This window comes from Zootoca vivipara, chromosome 4 (genome assembly GCF_963506605.1).
Source record: "Zootoca vivipara chromosome 4, rZooViv1.1, whole genome shotgun sequence".
Lineage (NCBI taxonomy): Eukaryota > Metazoa > Chordata > Lepidosauria > Squamata > Lacertidae > Zootoca > Zootoca vivipara.
This window is the reverse complement of record NC_083279.1, coordinates 81,852,477-81,873,065: the sequence shown is the minus strand read 5'-3', so window position 1 is coordinate 81,873,065 and position 20,589 is coordinate 81,852,477. Positions and strand designations below refer to the sequence as shown.

The 20,589-nt window shown below is 43.2% G+C and overlaps 1 protein-coding gene across 1 annotated transcript; it reads right to left on the bottom strand.

Moving 5' to 3' along the window:
- Positions 1–5,007: 5,007 nt before the first annotated feature.
- Positions 5,008–15,396, bottom strand: POGLUT3 (protein O-glucosyltransferase 3; the record flags this gene model as incomplete). Its single annotated transcript, XM_035115427.2, has 7 exons — positions 5,008–5,567; positions 6,152–6,256; positions 7,672–7,866; positions 9,751–9,947; positions 11,343–11,559; positions 13,287–13,573; positions 15,147–15,396. Coding segments are annotated over 7 exons (1,377 nt in total), but the record flags the coding sequence as incomplete, so codon positions are not given.
- Positions 15,397–20,589: the final 5,193 nt, after the last annotated feature.

Here is a 20,589-nt window from a genome sequence, read left to right as displayed (position 1 = left end):
CCCGCCATATGGGAATCCCTTGCAGATGACCACAGTGCCTGGAGAGTCAGGTTGTGTGTCCACAACAGTGACCAGAGCAGTAATGACCGCTGGGAGGGGCACAGAGAGAAGAAATGCCATGGTGCATCTAACAGTGAAACTAGACACCTTCATCTGTCCAAGCTGCAATAAAACATGTCTCTCCCATGTTGGTCTCTACAGCTTTCTCTAGCCAAAGATAAATCACAGACAAAAGCAACAAGTAGGCTCTTCGCTAGCATATGAAGTAGCTACTGAGATCTGAGCCAATCTAGTTGAAGCTATGTTTGATCTTAGGTATAGCCCTTAGCAACGAAAGTGTATTGCATCCCAGCAGTCTTGGTAAGGGCAGAGGTTGCATGTTCCCAAAATAAAATGAAACTAGTCAAACTGTTCTCAGCAGCTGGGGAAGGAAAAACACTCAGACAAACCAAAGAACAGTACTGAAGATCAGAGTTCAGTTCTTGCTTTGTCTTGTTCACAAGGGCTGAAGCACACACAATAGGTGGAAAGGTTAATGTTCAAAGCCCGTTTCAACATTCAAGCAGAAGTTGATTGTAAACCAAGCAGTACCCGGCCAAGGGTATGTTCTTACTTGGTTAGAACAAATCATTCAAGGAAACTGAAGTGTTTTGTTGCCGAGTCACTCAGAAACCCGCTTCCATGAAAAGTAGCATAAGTGTTCACACTGAGCTTATCTCATATGAAAGCATGAATCATATACACAAATAACATTAAGATAAATGTTGATCTTGTCATTCAGTCTCTTCCCTTTCCTTGTGTGTGACTATTTGGGCCCTTCCATAAATTCTTTTTATTGTTAATTCACAAGTACTTGCGCTCACGATGCCATTGGGGCAGACCTGCAAGACCCAGCTTTCAATACGGTTTTACGCCTGCAAAAGGTTTTATTGTGGCTGTGCTCTGCAATAACAGATTGCAAGTAACCTTGATGCAATAACAGTGCATTGGTGGTGGGTTTGTTCTGTTTTATTAGTTGCAAACAGCCTCTCCGCGGATTCTGGAGAAGAGATTTGCTGACTCTTGCAGACACCATAAAAGGCACTGGCAGCTACACCGGTGCCTACAGGCGCCCCCTAGCTTAACTACATAGATCACAGAGTACAAAAATGAACTTTACTAGACATCCACAATACATGTCTGGCGTGTTCTGTTTGGCTTGCTGATTCACAAGCTGTGCAGGCCTGCTCAAGACGAGGCTTGTAGGCAGGGCTCTTGCTTTCTCCCCTGTGCTTTATATTGTGGTAGTGCCCTTTTACAAAACATAAGGAACAATACTGCAGCGCTGGTTGAAAAACACTCTTCCACATGACTTATTCCAGAGAATCCAAATTTTTCAAGTAGAAGAATGAGAAACCAGAAACATAAACTCAAGTAACAAGAAAAAGCTGAAGTTTTAGATGAAGATCTTGATTTGCTATACAGATCTGAAGGACCTTTGAATCAGTCATAAACGGACTAAATGCTATAAATACGTAAGGAATGTAAACTATTGTGGTTAGTAACAACACCACAAACAAAAGCAGTTGTTTGAAATGAGTCCATGTTGCTTTAGAAAACCAACCAACCAACCAACCCTGATTTACGGATGCTATTGCTTATGTTGTAGATTTGGCAATGCTGTATTAGGTCAGCAACAAGAAAACATGATGAATGTGAATATGATTGCATTATAAAATGTGTTACATCCTCTCATTGGAATCAATGGGACATGCAGCCCAATCCTTTGCAAGTAGTTCAGTGAAGCTTACATCCAGGCTTATGTGCAGTTTTAAACAGCTGCAGCACTTATGTGTGGAAGTCAATCCCACTGAACTCTGTGGGACTTGCTTCTGAATAGATGTGTAGAGGATTGTACAGAACATAATATTGGGCTGGATATCGGTACCTTTTAAATAAAGCAACTCCCCTAAATTATTTTTTGGCTTTGGGCATCCGGAATCCAAATGAAAGTGTCACCAATTTACCAGAGTCACCCACTGCTTACAAAAAGGAGTTAGTTTATAAACTAAAGGAGCGTCTCCTCCCTCATCGTTCTGCCCGGACACTGAGGTCCAGTGCTGAGGGCCTTCTGGCAGTTCCCTCACTGTGAGAAGCAAAGCTACTGGGAACCAGGTAGAGGGCCTTCTCGGTAGTGGCACCCTCCCTGTGGAATGCCCTCCCATCAGATGTCAAAGAGATAAATAACTATCTGACATTCAGAAGACATCTGAAGGCAGCCCTGTTCAGGGAAGTTTTTAATCTGTGAAATGTTAATGTATTTTAAATCTTTCTTGGAAGCTGCCCAGAGTGGCTGGGGAAACACAGCCAGATGGGTGGGGTACAAATAAATAATAAAATTATTATTATTATTATTATTATTATTATTATTATTAATCTGGGCATGGTACATATCAGAGATGATAAACCTGAAGATTGTGCTCTTCAGAAGTTTTGGAGAACAACTCCCAATATCGCTGACCATTGGCCATGTATTCTGCGCCTGATGGGAGCTAAGAGTTCAAAAACATCTGGAGGGACACAGGTTCGCCCCATCCCTGGTGTAAAATAAAACTATATCCATATGTAGCCAATACTATCAAGGACTAGGATTAATATCACACCAGTTCATTGGCTCCGTGTGCGAGAAACAGGGCTTTGTGGGGGGGTTGTTAAATATGAATTAAGGTTTGCTCTAGAAAAGGCTGGGGTAACATTATAATATATACTTTATATAATACTTTATATAATAATATAAAGGCTGGGGTAAGGTTTGCTCTAGAAAAGGCTGGGGTAATATTGTTAAATATGAATTAAGGTTTGCTCTAGAAAAGGCCTGGAAACGATGCCTTATGAGGAAAGGCTTAGGGAGCTGGGTATGTTTAGCCTGGAGAAGAGAAGGTTAAGGGATGATATGATAGCCATGTTCAAATATATAAAAGGATGTCATATAGAGGAGGGTGAAAAATTGTTTTCTGCTGCTCCAGAGAAGCGGACACGGAGCAATGGATTCAAACTACAAGAAAGAAGATTCCACCTAAACATTAGGAAGAACTTCCTGACAGTAAGAGCTGTTCGGCAGTGGAATTTGCTAGCAAGGAGTGTGGTGGAGTCTCCTTCTTTGGAGGTCTTTAAGCAGAGGCTTGACAGGCATATGTCAAGAATGCTTTGATGGTGTTTCCTGCTTGGCAGGGGGTTGGACTGGATGGCCCTTGTGGTCTCTTCCAACTCTATGATTCTATGATTCTAAGTCTGTGCTTGCCTGAATCTCACTATACATATTTTCTGTGCACCTAGAAGAGATACTACCCAACATTTGCCTTCCATCAACTTAAGTTGTTTCTTCTTTTTTAGGTTCAACAGATATTTTGATTAAATGATACCCCAAGCAATTTCAAAAGAAACTCCAGTGCTTTTACACAGTGACCTCATTTAAAGATCCGGGAGGCAACTTTTGGGTAGGTGCCTATTCTGAAATACAAGATGCGACTTGTATTAATGATAACAATACTAACTCCATTGACAGATTCATACATGTACAACACTTGCTCAGCAACATTAAGAGTTCACCTGTCTGCAAGGCCATTTATGGCGCACCTACATTTCATTTGACTAAATGGCCTAGAAAACATGCCAGAGGTTAGAATAGTAAGAAATTCAGGGGAGATAAGTGTCGCTTCTGTATACTTCCTACAAATAATAATTATTATTATTATTATTATTATTAATTATTTCTTTGCCGCCCCTCTGACTGGGTTGGCCCAGCCACTCTGGGCGTATCCCCCAAAATATGAAAAACACAATAAAACATCAACCATTAAAAACTTCCCTGTACAGGGCTGCCTTCAGGTGTCTTCTAAAAGTCAGATAGATGTTTATTTCCTTGACATTTGACAGGAAGGCATTCCACATGGCGGGCACGACTACCGAAAAGGCCCACTGCCCTGTTCCCTGTAACCTTACTTCTCACAGTGAGGGAACCACCAGAAGGCCCTCGGAGCTGGACCTCAGTGTGTGGGGCTGAACAATGGGGGTGGAGACGCACCTTCAGAACAAGTTGCCTTACATCATTAGATCAATTATTCAGGCTCAGCACTGACTGTATCAGGGATGAGGAGCCTGTGGTCTTCCAGTTGTTGGACTCCCAACTCCCATTAGACTTCACCCAGCATGGCGGATGATCAGGTATAAAGGGAGTTGGTCCCCAACAACATCAGGAGGGGAACAGGATATCTATCCCTGGACTATGCTTAAAAAAATCAGCTAACAGCTATCCCAAGACTAGGTTAAAGTCTTGCTCAAGCCCTGCTATGTGGCATCCTTTAATTTGGGACTGAGCCTATGACCTTTTTACATGCAAAGCATACCTTATCCCACCGATTCAGATGGGAATTGAGACTCAGCGTTCGTAGCTGCCTACAGAATTCGTAGCTGAAGTGATATTTGAATGAGGGAGTTATAGTGTTTTTACATGGGAAAATGTGGTACACCTCCCCCCCCCAATCACCAATACACCTGGTAATGCTACCCTCCTTTGGGAGGAAGGGTGGGATCTAAACCCAACAAATGATTAACAAAACAGCCCATAATTCTACCACTTCATTCTATACAATGTGCAGAACTCCTCTTAAAAGAGTTATTAAACTCTTTTTAGAGTTTAATCAGTTATTCAGTTTTTAAACAGCAGGATCTGATTTAGACAAGGAATAGGAAGAAACAGACCAATTTCTCCCGTTAATAAAAATTAAGCATCTATGCCAAGACAGCTGGTAAAGTCGCTAAGGGAGGGTGTGTGAACTGCAGAGACCCTGTTCATAATCACACTCTAGGGGTAAACTTGCTGATAATCTAGGGTGCCCTCAAGCCTTAGTTATACTATTGTTAAAACCGTGTTTATGGAAGACAATCTTACTCGGCTACGAGTGATAGAAGAAGAAGAAGAAGAAGAAGAAGAAGAAGAAGAAGAAGAAGAAGAAGAAGAAGAAGAAGAAGAAGACAGAGGAGGACATAGTAAATAATACTGACTTGCCTTAACTGGCTGCTGCGAGGACCAAGGAGACAAATTATATGTGGAATGCTTTGAAAGTGACCTAGAAAACTAGCCCCATAAACACTTCATGCAAGTGAAGGACACAGTCTGGCCGAGAACTTTCTTCACCATTATACATTCTCTGTTCGGATATTTAAAAGGCACACAAGGCAACATGTAGAGGAAACAGAGCAAAGGAAGGTATCCAAGGCTACACTCCAACAAGCCCCTTCAAACTCAATGGCGCTTACTTCTGACAAGACGCTGTAGGACTGAATCGTGACTATTTCTCCATGTACAAGCTAGTTCCAGATTCCACAGTGTTAAATGTGATTTTAGGTCCTGCCTCATTCTTGCAACAGGCTATATATTTGATCTCATTTGGCAGGGTTACTTATAACTCTTCATTTGAAGGCTTTTTCCTGTGGCAGCTGCAGACTGAAGTCCTGTCATCAGGCTGAGGTACAAATTCCATCCCATCCCGTATTTCAGGTCTACCAGCTTGGCGTTCAGCATATTTCTGAAATATGTAAAACAGGTTGGAAAGAAACTGAAACAACAGCAGACTATTCAAAACAAAAACATCTCTCCCTTTCGCAACCCTGGTCATTTCCATCTTGTTTACCCTGCTTATTGAACTTAGACGTTTGTGGGGACATTATGCAACATGAGTTTTCATTCTGATATGTATTTTTATTTATTTTTTGCAGGCAGTTTATACGATGTTTTGCCAAACAATGGTTATCCTGCACTTTCCGAAGCATTTTCTTTTCACTTTCCCTACCGCAAGAAGTCCCCCAAAATTCCTGGAAGTCGATGTCTTGTGCTGCAAGAGAGCCAAATCCACTTTAATCGTACAACTTGAATTTAGCAAGATTGTGCAATTACGCATGTGTAGCTGGCTCCTCAACCACCTCTCAGCAGGATATGTGGCCCGTCCCTGGTTTAAACTATGGTTAGTGAGGCAGGAGCAAACCATGGTTCCAGATCCTGGTTTGCTGTGAAACCAGACCATCTTAAGACCACCACGGTCAAGTTTCATCAGAAAGAGAGTGGACTGCATGGTTCGGAAGAGCATAAGCATAGAATGAAATCTGGACTAACCTGGAACACTTTGAAATAGTAGCAATAAAACCGGTGAGGCTGCAGTAGTTCTCTTGCAGCTGCCTGCCCTTCCTTGGCAATTTTTCTGACTTCTTCATCATTTTCCTAAGGATTAGAAACAAACTGTGTTCAAGCATCAATACTTGGCCAGGAGACTCAGCAGTTGTAGTAACTACTGTATTGCTACTGTCTATTTAATTGCATATTATATTATATTATATTTATATTATATTGTAAGCCACCTTTAGAACTTCTGTTAGTAAAGTAGGATATAAATACCCCATAATAATAAAATAATAGAGCAACTAAGGAGTCTTATGTGATTGTGTTCAGGAAGAAGGGGCGCTCAGATTTTCAGCAGCTGCAGAAATGCTAAGCTAGGGGCAGCTACTGTACTGTACAAGCCTACAGTACAGAACTAGGCAGAGGGCCTTCTCGGTGGTGGCGCCTGCCCTGTGAAATGCCCTCCCAAGAGATATCAAAGAGGAAAACAACTACCAGAATTTTAGAAGACATCTGAAGGCAGCCCTGTTCAGGGAGGCTTTTAATGTTTAATAGATTACTGTGTTTTATTTTTCTGTTGGAAGCCGCCCAGAGTGGCTGGGGAAACCCAGCCAGATGGGCGGGGTATAAATAATAATTTATTATTATTATTATTATTATTATTATTATTATTATTATTATTATTACACGCAGCAAGATCCTCCAAAGTTAATTCCAGTCTTTTCATACTTTTACCCACACTTTATCCAAAGCTTTAATGATATTATCCTCCCCCAAGCAGCAGTAGCAGCCTGGCACAGTTAGAAAGAGAGATTTCTTAATTTCAGCTACCCATATTGTCCAAGCAACAGCTAAGTGTACAGACAGGTTTGACATCTCTCACACAGATTTGGTTACTCAGAGCACAGAGCAGTAATTGTCTTCTTCCACCCATATAATCATTACGCATTTATGTGCCACAGAGCTGAAGAATAGACCCATCCCTGTTAATACAAGGGAATGTGGCTTAGATTGAAGATACAGAAGAACACAATTGTGAATTTGTACTTTGCAGTTCTGGGGCTATGTTTCAAAGTTCCTAGTGTTTTCCTCCTCCTTCTCCGGATTAGAACTTTTGGAAGGTTGGTCTTTTTTAAACAACTACACTTGTCTCTTCATCTATTAAGTCTCAGTTCCTATCTAAACCACAAGGAGTGTGAACACACTCCACCGTGGCTGGCAGTTACAACTTGCCAGCTGTGGTTTTGTGTCGCCAACATAGGGAGGTTTTCAAAGCTATGAGAACCAAACTATAACTCTGCTGGACGCTCATCCTACCACATCCAGAGAACCTGAAGGAGCTAAGCTTAGATCCTGATGCAAATCTGGTATCCTTTCCTCCAAGGCTTGCCTTTTCCTACAAGGAGAGCAGGAACATGGCTTATCTATCCTCATGTTTTCTTTAAAACAGACTACAGCTGGGAAATGGTGCTGCAATTTATAATACCAAGCTTTTCTTCTGCTGCAAGGATGATTACCTTTGCCCATTTTATTCTTTCCAGCAAATCTTCCAAGTTTCTTTTAACGGGAACATAGTGGGTCCATGGCGCCAGCTCCTTATAGAAGTGCTCGTAGTACTGCGAAGCCTGCTTGATCACAAGGCTGTCCCCCAGCATGAGGTAGGGAAACCTGTAGGCTGCAACTGTGCCATCTATACTCACTTGGTATTTGTACTGAGGGGAGAGGAGGAAGAAAGCCGAATGAACCAAGCATGTATTGGAATCAAGCATTGCACCCTTGGCTAAGTTAAATAGTTTCACAATTTGGGTAACAGCAACAAACTCTATCTGTTTTCTGGTCACCTTTCAGCCCGAGGCTGCAATCCAAAGTACCTGATAGGAAACTCCAGTTGGTCTTCGTTGGCTCTCCTGTTCTCACTAGAGTTATGGTACAATTTTTGACCAGGATCTTTGAAGTGAAATCTGGGGTAGTTTGGCCTGTATCATAGGGATTGCCAAGGATTCCCTCTTTACTGTATGCTTCAGAATTATAACACATATGGACGGTCTATATGGTTTTTATTGTCTTACTAGTGTCATTCAGCCCGTTCAGTAAACGGGCGCTAGAACATGTGAGAGGAGCGGCGGGGCCGCGGCCTTCCCTCCCTCTCTGCGCTCGGCTGCTGCGTCTGGGAGGAGAAGGGGAGGCAGCCTTCTGAAGCCCGCTTCCTCCCGAGTAGACCTGCCTGGCGGGGAGAGAGAGAGAGAGAGAGAGAGAGAGAGAGAGAGAGAGAGAGAGAGAGAGAGAAGGAAGGAAGATACCCCCGCACTTCCTTACCCTCTCCTCCTCCTCCTCCTTCCTCCACGAGAGCCAGTTGCCATGAGAGTGTCCTGGGCGCGCGAGCAAGTGTCTCTGCGTCCAATCCCTGTGTCCGTGGGGCACATGCGCTACAGTAGCGCGGACACAGGGACACACGGAATACTGGACGCAGAGACACTTGCACTTTATTATATAGGATATATGCCAATAAAGGCGTTGAATTGAATTTAATTGAAACTCCAGCCATGTACAAGGGGGTTTTGCAAGCTCTCTTCAAAGCACAGCAAGCAACCCACCGGGTAAGGCCTACCTCCTCTGGGAGCCTGCAGGATCAGCTGCTGATGCAACAGGAGTAAAATGACAACCAGAACTTGACGTCAAGGGAGACCCAGTATATGCAAGGAAGTGCTTGGGGTTGTGTGGGTTGGACCCTGAGCGGAAAGAGAAACTGCAGCTTGGTAGTTAAAAGCACATCCTTTTCATGCACAAGCTGAACAGTTCGATCCCCGCTGTCTTCACTTAAAATATCAGGTAGAAGGCAATGGGAAAGACCTCTGCTTAAGATCCTGGAGGGCAGAATAGACTACACTGTGTTGGGTGTACAAATAAGCCTGATGTGGTATAAAGGAAACATCCCACGTTTCAAAGGGAACATAAAAGCCCCACTGCGAGCAGACCAAACAAGCATCTAATTCAGCAGCCTGCTTCTAAAGTGACCAACTAGATGTCTATGGGAAGCCCATAAGCAGGACATGAGTCTACATGACTTTTTGCCATCCTTATCTTTTGTCCATTTTGAAATGGAGGCTGCTTCAAAGTCTCCAAAATTCCTACCTCTGCAGCAGTATAGAACACAACCCACATAAGCAATATCAGGTGTGATGATCACACAGGCATGTACAGTGGTACCTCGACTTACAAAGGCGGCGCTCTTCGGAAGTTGAAAACCTCGCAAGTCGAAGTGTCCATTTTGCGCATGCGCAGAACGCACGCACAGCGAAAATACTTCCGGGTTAGCGGACTTCGGAAGTCGAAACCTTCAACAAGTCGAGGCACACGTAAGTCGGGGTACCACTGTATTTTGATGCATGCAAGCTGGAGGAAATGATAGGCAATGGGTATGCGCTCGCAGTAAAACACACAAGTATGCAATATTGCACGTTTAAGTGAGGCACTAGCTTCCAGGCAGGATGTTCCTTAACACTGAAACCAGCTCTCCAGAGAGAGCTTCAAGGGGAAACGAGAAAACAAGGACATTTGTCTGTCTCCTCTTGGTGTTAGCAAGATAGGCGGTATACCTTAAAGAAGTCAAAGAACCCCATCAATGGAGCCTTCCCCAGCTCCGCCTCCTTTTCTCTGAAGAAGAAGTAACCTGTTATTCCAGCATCCAGCAGTTCTGGGTTTTCCTTGGAGAGCTGCACCAGCTGAAGCCGTTCTTCCCGGCTGTCTCGACCTCTGAAGAACCCTTGTTCCGTTTTGTTGTCCCAGGCAGGTCCTGGAATTAATGGGTGATGGAATGAAGGAGGAGGGAGCACAGAAATCTTGGAAGTTCTAATGCAGCCTTTGCCAACCTGGTGCCTTCCAAATGTTTTGGACTACAACTCCCATCAGCCCCAGGCAGCACGCCAAAATGCCCTAAGCAACTTGGGAGGCCTGATATTATTTTTCTTCAACGAGGCAGATTAGCAAAGGCCACCCCCCCACACACACACACCCATCATCAATGTTCAAAATACTATTCTACCTCTGCTGCGGGAGGCACTATGTCTCTGAACATCTCAGGGTGGATTTCATTTACAGTGGTACCTCTAATTACGAATTTAATGCGTTCCGAACGCACATTTGTAAGTCGGAAAAATTTGTCAGTCAAATCCCATAGGAATGCATTGGGAGAAAAAATTCGTAAGTCTATCTAAAAATTTGTAAGTAGAAAAAAATCCTATCTAAACCGCATCCAAGATGGCGGACGGAGCTCTGTTCATAAGTAGAAACATTCATAAGTAGAGTTATTCGTAAGTAGAGGTACCACTGTACTGGTAAATCAAATCAATTTAAATCATGATTTAAATCACTAGTCAGTAAGACTTGATTTAAATCTTTTTTTTTTTTTTTTGCAGAAAGACTCATTCTTGCTGGTATAATCTTAATATTTAAAATCAGATGAAGGTTTCATTTTTGGAATAATAAATTTTCAGAGTAGTTTTTGCAGTTATTATCAAAAATTACTGATTTGGTTATACTATTAGGAATACATAGACAGATAATTATGAAATTATTGCGAGGTTTAGTAAGTTAACTGTTTATATTTGGACAACTTTTCTGCTGTACTTTATTGGAAGGAGAAAAACAATCATTTCCTTAATAACAATTTAAACAATTTATTTAACAAAAACAATAACATTATAGCACATGTATCCATGTTTGTTAACTGATGTGGTTAAACATTTTAAAAAAACTTAGACTGAGTTTTAGCACACATGAAAAAATTAAACAAATCCTTATTTCCTGATGAATAGCCTTTGGACTATAATGTAACTTAAACAGAAAACTATCTTTAGAAAGATTTTTCCTCCGAAAGCATTTTATTTTAAAAACCCAATTTACATTTTTAAAAAAATCCAATTTACATTTTTTAAAAAATCTGATTTAAATAAAAAAAATTTTTTAAAAAAAATCATTGATTTTTATCCACCCTGGAATTTCGGATTTTGGGATCACAGGTATGGGGGATGCTATTTCACACAAGCCCTGCTTTGGGGCTTCCAATAGGCATCTGATTGGCCATGTGAGAACAGGATGCTTGAGCAATGTCCTGATCCAGCAGACACTTCTTACATGCCATCTCCCACCTCTGTCTGAACCCCCCCCCCCACAGAGATTCCCATGTTACCTGTGTTTCCTTGAATAGACAGGAGGTCATTTGTGACGCCTCGCAGAGTTTCTAGGGTTGAATGGGTGACATCGTAGGTTGGAAGCACCAGGTCTGCTGAATCCATAGAGCCACACCAGGAAAGGATAGGCAGGGGGCCAGGGGTGTCGTTTGCTTTCCGATGCTCAACAGGCCAATCCGCAACATTGAGATAAAATTCCACATCAGGAAGGCGAACCTAAAACAAGCCAAAACACCTTTATAGTACACCTGAAGGAGCATCTCCACCCCCATTGTCCAGCTGCGAGGGCCTTCTGGCAGTTCCCTCACAGCGAGAAGTGAAGTTATAGGGAACCAGGCAGAGGGCCTTCTTGGTAGGTGGCACTTGCCCTGTGGAACGCCATCAGATGTCAAGGAAATAAACAACTATCTGACTTTTAGAAGACATCTGAAGGCAGCCCTCTTTAGGGAAGCTTTTAATGTTTGATGTTCTACTGTGCAATATCCTGTTGGAAGCCGCCCAGAGTGGCTGGGGAGGCCCGGTCACATGGGCGGTGTATATGTAATAAATTATTTTATTATTATTATTATTATTTTATTAGTTCATGCTGTCCTACTACCGGTAGCTGCTACTACCGGTAGCTGCTTTAGCTTCCACACGATGTAACAATCAACCCAATGTTATGGATCAACAAACTGCTATAGATTAAAAAGCCAAATTTGGTGGTCCCCTATTTAAAAAAAATGTTTTGGTGTCTGCATTTTGTTCTACCATTTTCATTGTTGTTTTGGTTACATCCCATCCCCGTAGGCTTCCTCTTTTTTTATGAACGAGCTTGGAGCATCTGCCTTCTAGGCCAAATGTCCCCGGTTCAATCTGCAGGGTCTCCAGTTGGGACTGGGAATGTCTCCTGTCTGACACCCAAAGAGCCACTGTCCGTCAGTGTAGACAGTACTGAACTAGATTGACCAATGGGTCTGGTTCATAGAAGAGAGCTCTTCCTACGTTCATACAGCTGGGCCCCATCTATCCTTCCTTGTCCCAATCCAACCAGAGAGACTCACACGTAGAAAATCCCTCCTCGTCCGTGCAATTTGCTGGTTCAGAAACCGCAGGCAAAATTGGATGTCCATCCAAGTGAGATGCTTTCAAGGGAATGAACGCTTAGATGTGCATTCAAGTGTGCATCCCGATATAGATGGGGAACCACATTTCAATGCACATCTGATTTACTCCCCCTCTGCCGATAGTGGCTCCAAAACATAGGGCAAACGGTTTATCTGAAGCTGCCAACTTGCATGCTATCACTCAATACACACTGAAAAGCTTGGGAGAGGTCAGAAATTAGATAGTTTTAACAAAAGAAAAAAATCTCTATGGAAAATCACATTTTAAAATTTCCTGCTCTCTGGTGTTGCATGTTTATAGCACATCCAAATTGCTGTTTATTTACTAATGTAGCCAAGTCCCAGGACTCTGATCAAAGGATATTGCTGGTGTGCAGACCCCTCTGGTGGATGTCTGTTATATACTGCTGCATTTTGCACACCACACTAAGCCATGGTTTAGTGCAACATGGATGAGATGCAGTGTGTCCCAGGCTTGAATGCTCCCCTCTTGCTGCGCAGGTAGGAGGACAACTTTGGAAGACCGCATTTTCTGTTTTAGTTAATGATGCAGCTATGTGGGAGGAGGTGAAGGCAGGATGGGAGTATATGAAGCAAAAGCTTGCAAATGTGCTAAAAAGAACATTGTTTAGTTCTTCAGTTCTCCTGTGGTCTTCAGAACTTGCTGAGCTACAATTCCCATCAGCCCCAACCGGCCAAGGCTCAGCAATGATGGGAGTTGTAGTTCAAGAACACCTGCAAGAGCCACAGGTTAGCCATCCTTGCTTTAGCATGATGTGCAAACATGGCCAGTTTGTACCAACAGTATGTACTAAGCGAGTATCTGTGGAAATATACCTTCCTCGCCAGTGACAGCAACATTTCATCCGAGAACATTTTGAAGTCTGTGTACTTTCCCAAGGACCGGCGATAGATGTGATTGCCGATGACAGTATAATGAACAATGGCTCCCATCTTTTGGGCAAACCTTGGTGGAACCTCATCAAACATCCGCTGAAGATCAATGCTAGGAAACACAGCGAAATCCTCGGTAATCTGAGGGTGCTCTGAAGGACATGAAAGACTTTTCTCCCAAATCTGAGCATCTTCTTCCGGGCATTTGCAATATTCATGATAAACTGGACCTGAAAAACACAGAGGATGATAAATACAGTGGAACCTCTACCTGTGACCATAATACGTTCTGGAGGTTCGTCTGAAGGTCGAAACGGGTCGCTGGGAGAGGCGCTGTTGTGCGCAGGCACGGGCGGCGATTGCCCAATCCTGCGCATGTGTGAACGGCGATCACCGCTCCTGCGCATGTGCGCTAATGGCGGCAAACCTGCCAGTTACTTCCAGGTTTGCCGCGGACATTCAGTGAAATGGATGCAAGTGGAGGCGGACGTAAGAAGAGGTTTGACTGTACATAATGTTTGGGGGGAACAGAGGCCTAACCTTGTGATCTGTGCAAATGGAGGTTCTTCCTCATAAGCCCTTTCCAATAAATGCTTTTAAACCACTTGAGACTTCAAGGCCCTTGGAATGGAAAACAGGAGCAGGAGTGCTGATTCCATGTGTTCAAAGTCCGCACTTTAAATTCATGAGATGGGTTTAAGCATGATCAGGAAACTGGCCAATTAACTGATTGTTTTATAGTGCAACCTTTATAATATATTCCATGAATTCAAGATGGCCCTTCTGCAAGGTGTTCCAAAACATCTACTCTCAAAAGCATCATCATCAATGCTTTTTACCAGCCTTCACCAACCTTGTGCCTTCCAGCTGTTTTGCACTACAACTCCTATCAGCCCCAGTACAGATTACTTTTCTTTGGTTCAAACCAAGGTTTCCCAAACATGAGTGTTCAGCTGTTTTTGGACTACAGTTCCCACCATCCCTGACCATTGGTCCTGTTAGCTAGAGATGGTGGGAGTTGTAGTCCAAAAACAGCTGGAGGGCCAAGTTTGCCTATGCCTGGCTTAGGGCTTTAAAGGTTAACTGCACCACTTCAAAACCGAGCTAAGAAACAAACTGGTAAGCAGTTTCGGAAACCCTGGTTTAAACCAATCTTTCTTATCCAGATCTCCGCAATACAAAAAAGGGAGCCATTTTCAAGAGAACTTAATTTCTTTTGGAGACAGTTAGCGTATTTTACCATGTATAAGATGCCCCCTAATTTTTTTAACCCAAAATTAAGAAATTAAGCTCTTTAGCTTTTGGGGAGGGGGGGAGGTCACTTCCACCAATCGCTCACCCGCCTGCCCACCACTGCAGACTGCTTGCCACAGCCACTGCCAATCGCACACCTTGCCACAGCCGCCAATCGCCTGCCCAATCGCCGCTGCCACAGCCAATCGCCAGCAGGCCTTGCTGCAGCCACCAATCACCCTCCCAATCGCCACTGCCAATCTCCTGCTTGCTGCTGCCATTAATCGCACGTCCCCCCTCTGCATTCACTATCCATGTAAAAGACGACACCCAATTTTTGCCTGTTTTTTTTTTTAAAATAGCAAAGAGCATCATCTTATACGTGGAAAAATATGGTAATTGCCTGCATAAGGTCTGTTAAGTTTTTGGATGTCTACACATACATCCCTGTTCAGTTTTACAGGGAATGAACGCTTAGATGTGCATTCTCCCCTATCCCGCCAATCAACTGAGCAATGCCCAGCGGGTCAGAGCCCTGGAAATTCAGGAGAAAAAGCAAAACCACATTACCCTTGAGGATATAGGGAGATTCAGCAACATGTGCACTGCCATAAAGAATCTCCACCTTTAAGCCTTCCTTGACACTTCCGTACAACCGATATCGCATGAGAAAGGAGCCATCGTTCCTATCCAGAAACTTAGGGACATGGATCTGAACAACTTCTTTGGGGGAGATGGGTTTGATTTTCACTTCAAATTGCGCATTTCCTAAAGAAGAAGAAAACAGATATAATTTTAGACACTCTGCATTACTTGCTTTAAGTTAATAACACCTTGGCTGTGAGGTTCACCCCACCCCACCCTGACCTGGGAGGGCAGGGCCCTGACTGACTCCAGCTACAAAAGTCAGAGCTGCTAAACACTCTTGGGCCGCTAGGGCAATGTTTAAGAGATTTGCTGGGAAGGGGTGTTGTTGCTGTTAACTTTTTGTACTGTATCTTTGTTTTGGATCTAATTGTGATTTATGCGGAAAATGCTCAATTTGATTTGTGTACTTTTTGATGTTTCAATTTACTGTTGAGGACTACTTTCGTTACGTTTTTAATTATGTAATTTTTTCATGCTGTAAGTGGCCTTGAGTATGGTTTTGGCTATAGAAACGCAGCACACGAATAAAACGATGTGTGTGTATATGTATGTATAAAATAACCCCTGCTGAATCAGATCAACAGCTGCTAGCCACAATGACTATATTCTACCTGTACTCTCCCCAGTTTTAATTCCAAGCAAATGGTATCCAGAGGCACCTTCCCCAACAATGGAGGCAGAACAATGCTATAATGGTCCGAAACCAATGATGAACTTAACTGCTGTGAATTTATCTAATCCCATTCTAAAAGCCACCCAAGTAGTTGGCCATCACTACCTCTTGCGGGAGCTAATTCCGTATCTTAAACTATGTGAAATAAAAAAATTCTTTCAGTAGCACCTTAAAGACCAACTAAGTTTTTATTTTGGTATGAGCTTTTTTTATTTTGCTTCGACTCAGGCCAACACGGCTACCTACTTGTAACTTAAACTATGTGCTGTGTAAAGAAGTACTTTCTTTTGTCTCGCCTGCATCTTCTAACATTCAACTTCAATGGAAGCGCCCAAGTGTTAATATTACAAGAGAGGGGAAACCTTTTTTTAATATCCCTATTCACTCTCACAACATCAGGCATAATTTTAGGCACCTCTATTGTATTTTGTGACTCGGACACTCTCCAATTACAGTGCCGCTTCAATAGCAGCATTAATAACCTTGTTTTCGTGTTTCTCAGTGATAGCTACTCTTCCTCACAGTGTAATCACAGCCGTGTGGAATTCCCCGATCCCATGCAAGAGCAGGAAAGTCACAGAATTTGATACTGGCTGGCAAATACAGCCACAACCTGTACCCACATCACAAGTGAATCAGCCTTAATGTAAAGTGACATTTTAAAAAGGATGAAAACAGAAGATGCTACCTTAGGCTATGGCATGCTATCATCTCAACATAAACAAAGCTAAGTAATACAAACAGAAATATGAAGAGGAGGTAAGAGCGCTTGCAGGCGAAGCAGTCTGAATCCTGGCACTGTGGACAGAATGAGTGTTGATCAACTACTCAGTCAACTATATACTGTACCTGTGCAAAAGTTTGGCAAGTGAGCCATTTCAGAACAGCGTGCCAACCACATTGTTCCAATGCCAAGTGCATGAAAGCGCGGTCCTGCCTAACGTAGGCTACACATTTTTTGGTAGTGTACAAAATGAGCAACTCTTCTTACAGCTCACCAGAAATAACCATATCCTCCTGCAGCTTATTTTAAGGATCTGGATGACCTGGCAATATACTCAAACCCTGTTGCAGGCAAGTTGGGCCTGTTTTGCTCCCGCTGCTTTGATGATGCATCCTACCTCCTCAGGAAGTTGGCAGGCTATTAGCTTGCTTGTCATTTTCACCTTGAACTTCCATTTGAAAGGGTGTGAAAGTAGATCACTCTTGCGCAACCACCTTCTTCCTTGCCTTCCTTTAAATTTCTTCTTGCAGTCCTTACTTGCTGGCGCATATATGTCAACTATGACGCCTGCCCTGTGACCTTGAAAATAGCTTTGCCCAGGCCCATGATCCCAAAACACACTTTGCAGGAAAAGCTTGCTGGCAGAACCAGGGATAAGGAGCATACTAGATTCATACTAGATTGTGGAATAGATCCATCATTCACATACAAAGTTGGAAGTCGGGGAGTCTTTATTTTAAGATGAAAAGGAGAGGAAGGACAACAAATATATGTGGTCTTTCAAATATTATTGGACTCCCAACTCATGGAACAACATGAGCCTGTTTGAGCCAGACTCTGTGGCCATCTCTTTTTTTAAACATTTGATTTCCAGCAGTTTGCAGGTGGCAATGTTTGGCTTCTCGGTAGTGGCGCCCGCCCTGTGGAATGCCCTCCCATCAAATGTCAAGGAAATAAACAACTATCTGACGTTTAGAAGACATCTGAAGGCAGCCCTGTTTAGGGAAGTTTTTAATGTTTGATGTTTTTATCGTGTTTTTAATATTCTGTTGGGAGCCAGCCAGATGGGTGGGGTATAAATAATAAAGTATTATATTATTATTATTATTACTATATGTAGAGCCAGTGTAGCAATTAAGAGGGGGTCACAAAGAGTTGGACACGACTAAACGACTAAACAACAACAACAACAGGGAGTCCCAAGTTAAAATCTGTATTGAGCCATGATAACCATGGGGCAGTCATTATCTCTCAAGACGAGCCTACCTCACAGGGGTGTGGCAAGAGTAAAAGCGGGAGGATTTTTGGAATATCTTGTAGGAAAGACAGAATATAAATGTAAATGTAATAATAGGGAAACAAGGGGAGGAACTCCACCTGCTGATGAAACCTTTCCTAATGAAAGTGTCTAAATCTGGGGATGGATCATTGGTACCTCTAAACCGATGACCAGCTCTTGCACAGCTTTTAACATGACTTAATGCTGGACTCAAACTGCACCTAAGAAACCTCTGCAATGAATATGATCCAGGAGCAGGTGTCCTCCATCCTGCAACTTCGGCCTACCTTCCACAAGCAGAAATGGTGGGGAAGCCCGGGTGTCATGTCAAAAATAAGAAAAAACGCACACCCACTGTAGATTAAAAAAAATAAAAATCTAGCACAGCACTGGAAAAGGTTCTTCTTGTTCTTCCTGTTGTTTTTTTTAAATGTGACTGAGCCTGCGCTAAGAATGCCTAGGAAGCTGCCCGACGCCAAACCGGGTTACTAGTCCACCTAGCTCGCTACTGCCCACACTGACCGGCAGCAGCAGCTCTCCACGGTTTCGCACAGGGAATCCTAATAATCCCAAACTCTCTCAACTCGGCCAATCACGAGGGGGCGGCAACATCCTTTTTCCTATCCAAAGCACGGCGCCCCGGCAGAAATCCAAATTGGTCCCGGTGGAGCGTAGGCAGGTCTCTATTCTTAGGAGCCGAGTCCCCTTTGGTTCCCCGATAAAATGTTTGAGGGGGCGGACCCCCCCCCCAAAAAAGTTGATGGGCATTGCCATTCAAATTGAGTGGGTGCACCCCCATCCTGTGATCAATTACGCAGGGCGAGTGCTACTTAGAATCATAGAATCATAGAGTTGGAAGAGACCACAAGGGCCATCCAGTCCAACCCCCTGCCAAGCAGGAAACACCATCAAAGCATTCTTGACATATGCCTGTCAAGCCTCTGCTTAAAGACCTCCAAAGAAGGAGACTCCACCACACTCCTTGGTAGCAAATTCCACTGCCAAACATCTCTTAACTGTCAGGAAGTTCTTCCTAATGTTTAGGTGGAATCTTCTTTCTTGTAGTTTGAATCCATTGCTCCGTGTCCGCTTTCTGGAGCAGCAGAAAACTACCTTTCTCCCTCCTCTATATGACATCATTTTATATATTTGAACATGGCTATCATATCACCCCTTAACCTTCTCTTCTCCAGGCTAAACATACCCAGCTCCCTAAGCCGTTCCTCGTAAGGCATTGTTTCCAGGCCTTTGACCATTTTGGTTGCCCTCTTCTGGACACATTCCAGCTTGTCTGTATCCTTCCTGAACTGTGGTGCCCAGAACTGGACACAGTACTCCAGGTGAGGTCTGACCAGAGCAGAATACAGTGGTACTATTACTTCCCTTGATCTAGATGCTATACTCCTATTGATGCAGCCCAGAATTGCATTGGCTTTTTTAGCTGCTGCATCACACTGTTGACTCATGTCAAGTTTGTGGTCTACCAAGACTCCTAGATCTTTTTCACATGTACTGCTCTCAAGCCAGGTGTCACCCATCCTGTATTTGTGCTTTTCATTTCTTTTGCCCAAGTGTAGTACTTTACATTTCTCCTTGTTAAAATTCATCTTGTTTGCTTAGCCCAGTTGTTTAATCTGTTAAGGTCATTCTGAAGTGCGATTCTGTCCTCTGGGGTATTAGCCACCCCTCCCAATTTGGTGTCATCTGCAAACTTGATCAGGATGCCCTCAAGCCCATCTTCCATGTCATTGATAAAGATGCTGAATAAGACTGGGCCCAAGACAGAACCCTGTGGCACCCCACTAGTCACTACTCTCCAGGATGAGGAGGAGCCATTGATGAGCACCCTTTGGGTTCGGTCAGCCAGCCAGTTACAAATCCACTGAATGGTAGCATTGTCTAGCCCACATTTTACCAGCTTCTTTACAAGAATATAATGGGGCACCTTGTCAAAGGCCTTGCTGAAATCAAAATAGGCTACATCCACAGCGTTCCCTTCATCTACCAGGCTTGTAATTCTGTCAAAAAATGACTTATTTTTCAGATACCCATGCTGACTTTTAGTGATCACAGAGTTTCTTTCTAGGTGCTCACAGACCGTTTGCTTAATGATCTGCTCTAGAATCTTTCCTGGTATTGATGTCAGGCTGACTGGGTGGTAATTGTTTGGGTCCTCTCTTTTCCCCTTTTTGAAAATAGGGACAACATTTGCCCTCCTTCAGTCTGCTGGAACTTCGCCTGTTCTCCAGGAATTTTCAAAGATTATTGCCAATCTGAAGCATGCAGAATTTCTCCCCAGAAAAATACAGCAAATAAAGGAAGAGGGGTTTGCATTAGCATGCGCAGCTCTAGATTGAACTGCCACACTTAAAAAATTGCAAAGCCGCTTTATAACTCATCGGAATGCCTCACAGTCGTCAACAAGGTCTGGAGTGGAGTCTACCAGAATTCTTCCTCAAATTCAATGATAAGCAAAGCAGAAGGTGGGATGAGGAAAAAAACGCTGGCTTGGTATTGAAGCCAAGAGTATAGGTATATGTATAAGCATAAGCACACCCAGTACTGTATATTAAAAGCCAAGAGCATAGGAGTTGTCATTCAGTGCTAGCACCACTGTTCAATTACATTTTGGTAACTAGTGACCCTTTAGATTCTCAGGACTTTGAGATTACCAGTATTGGCCGAGAAT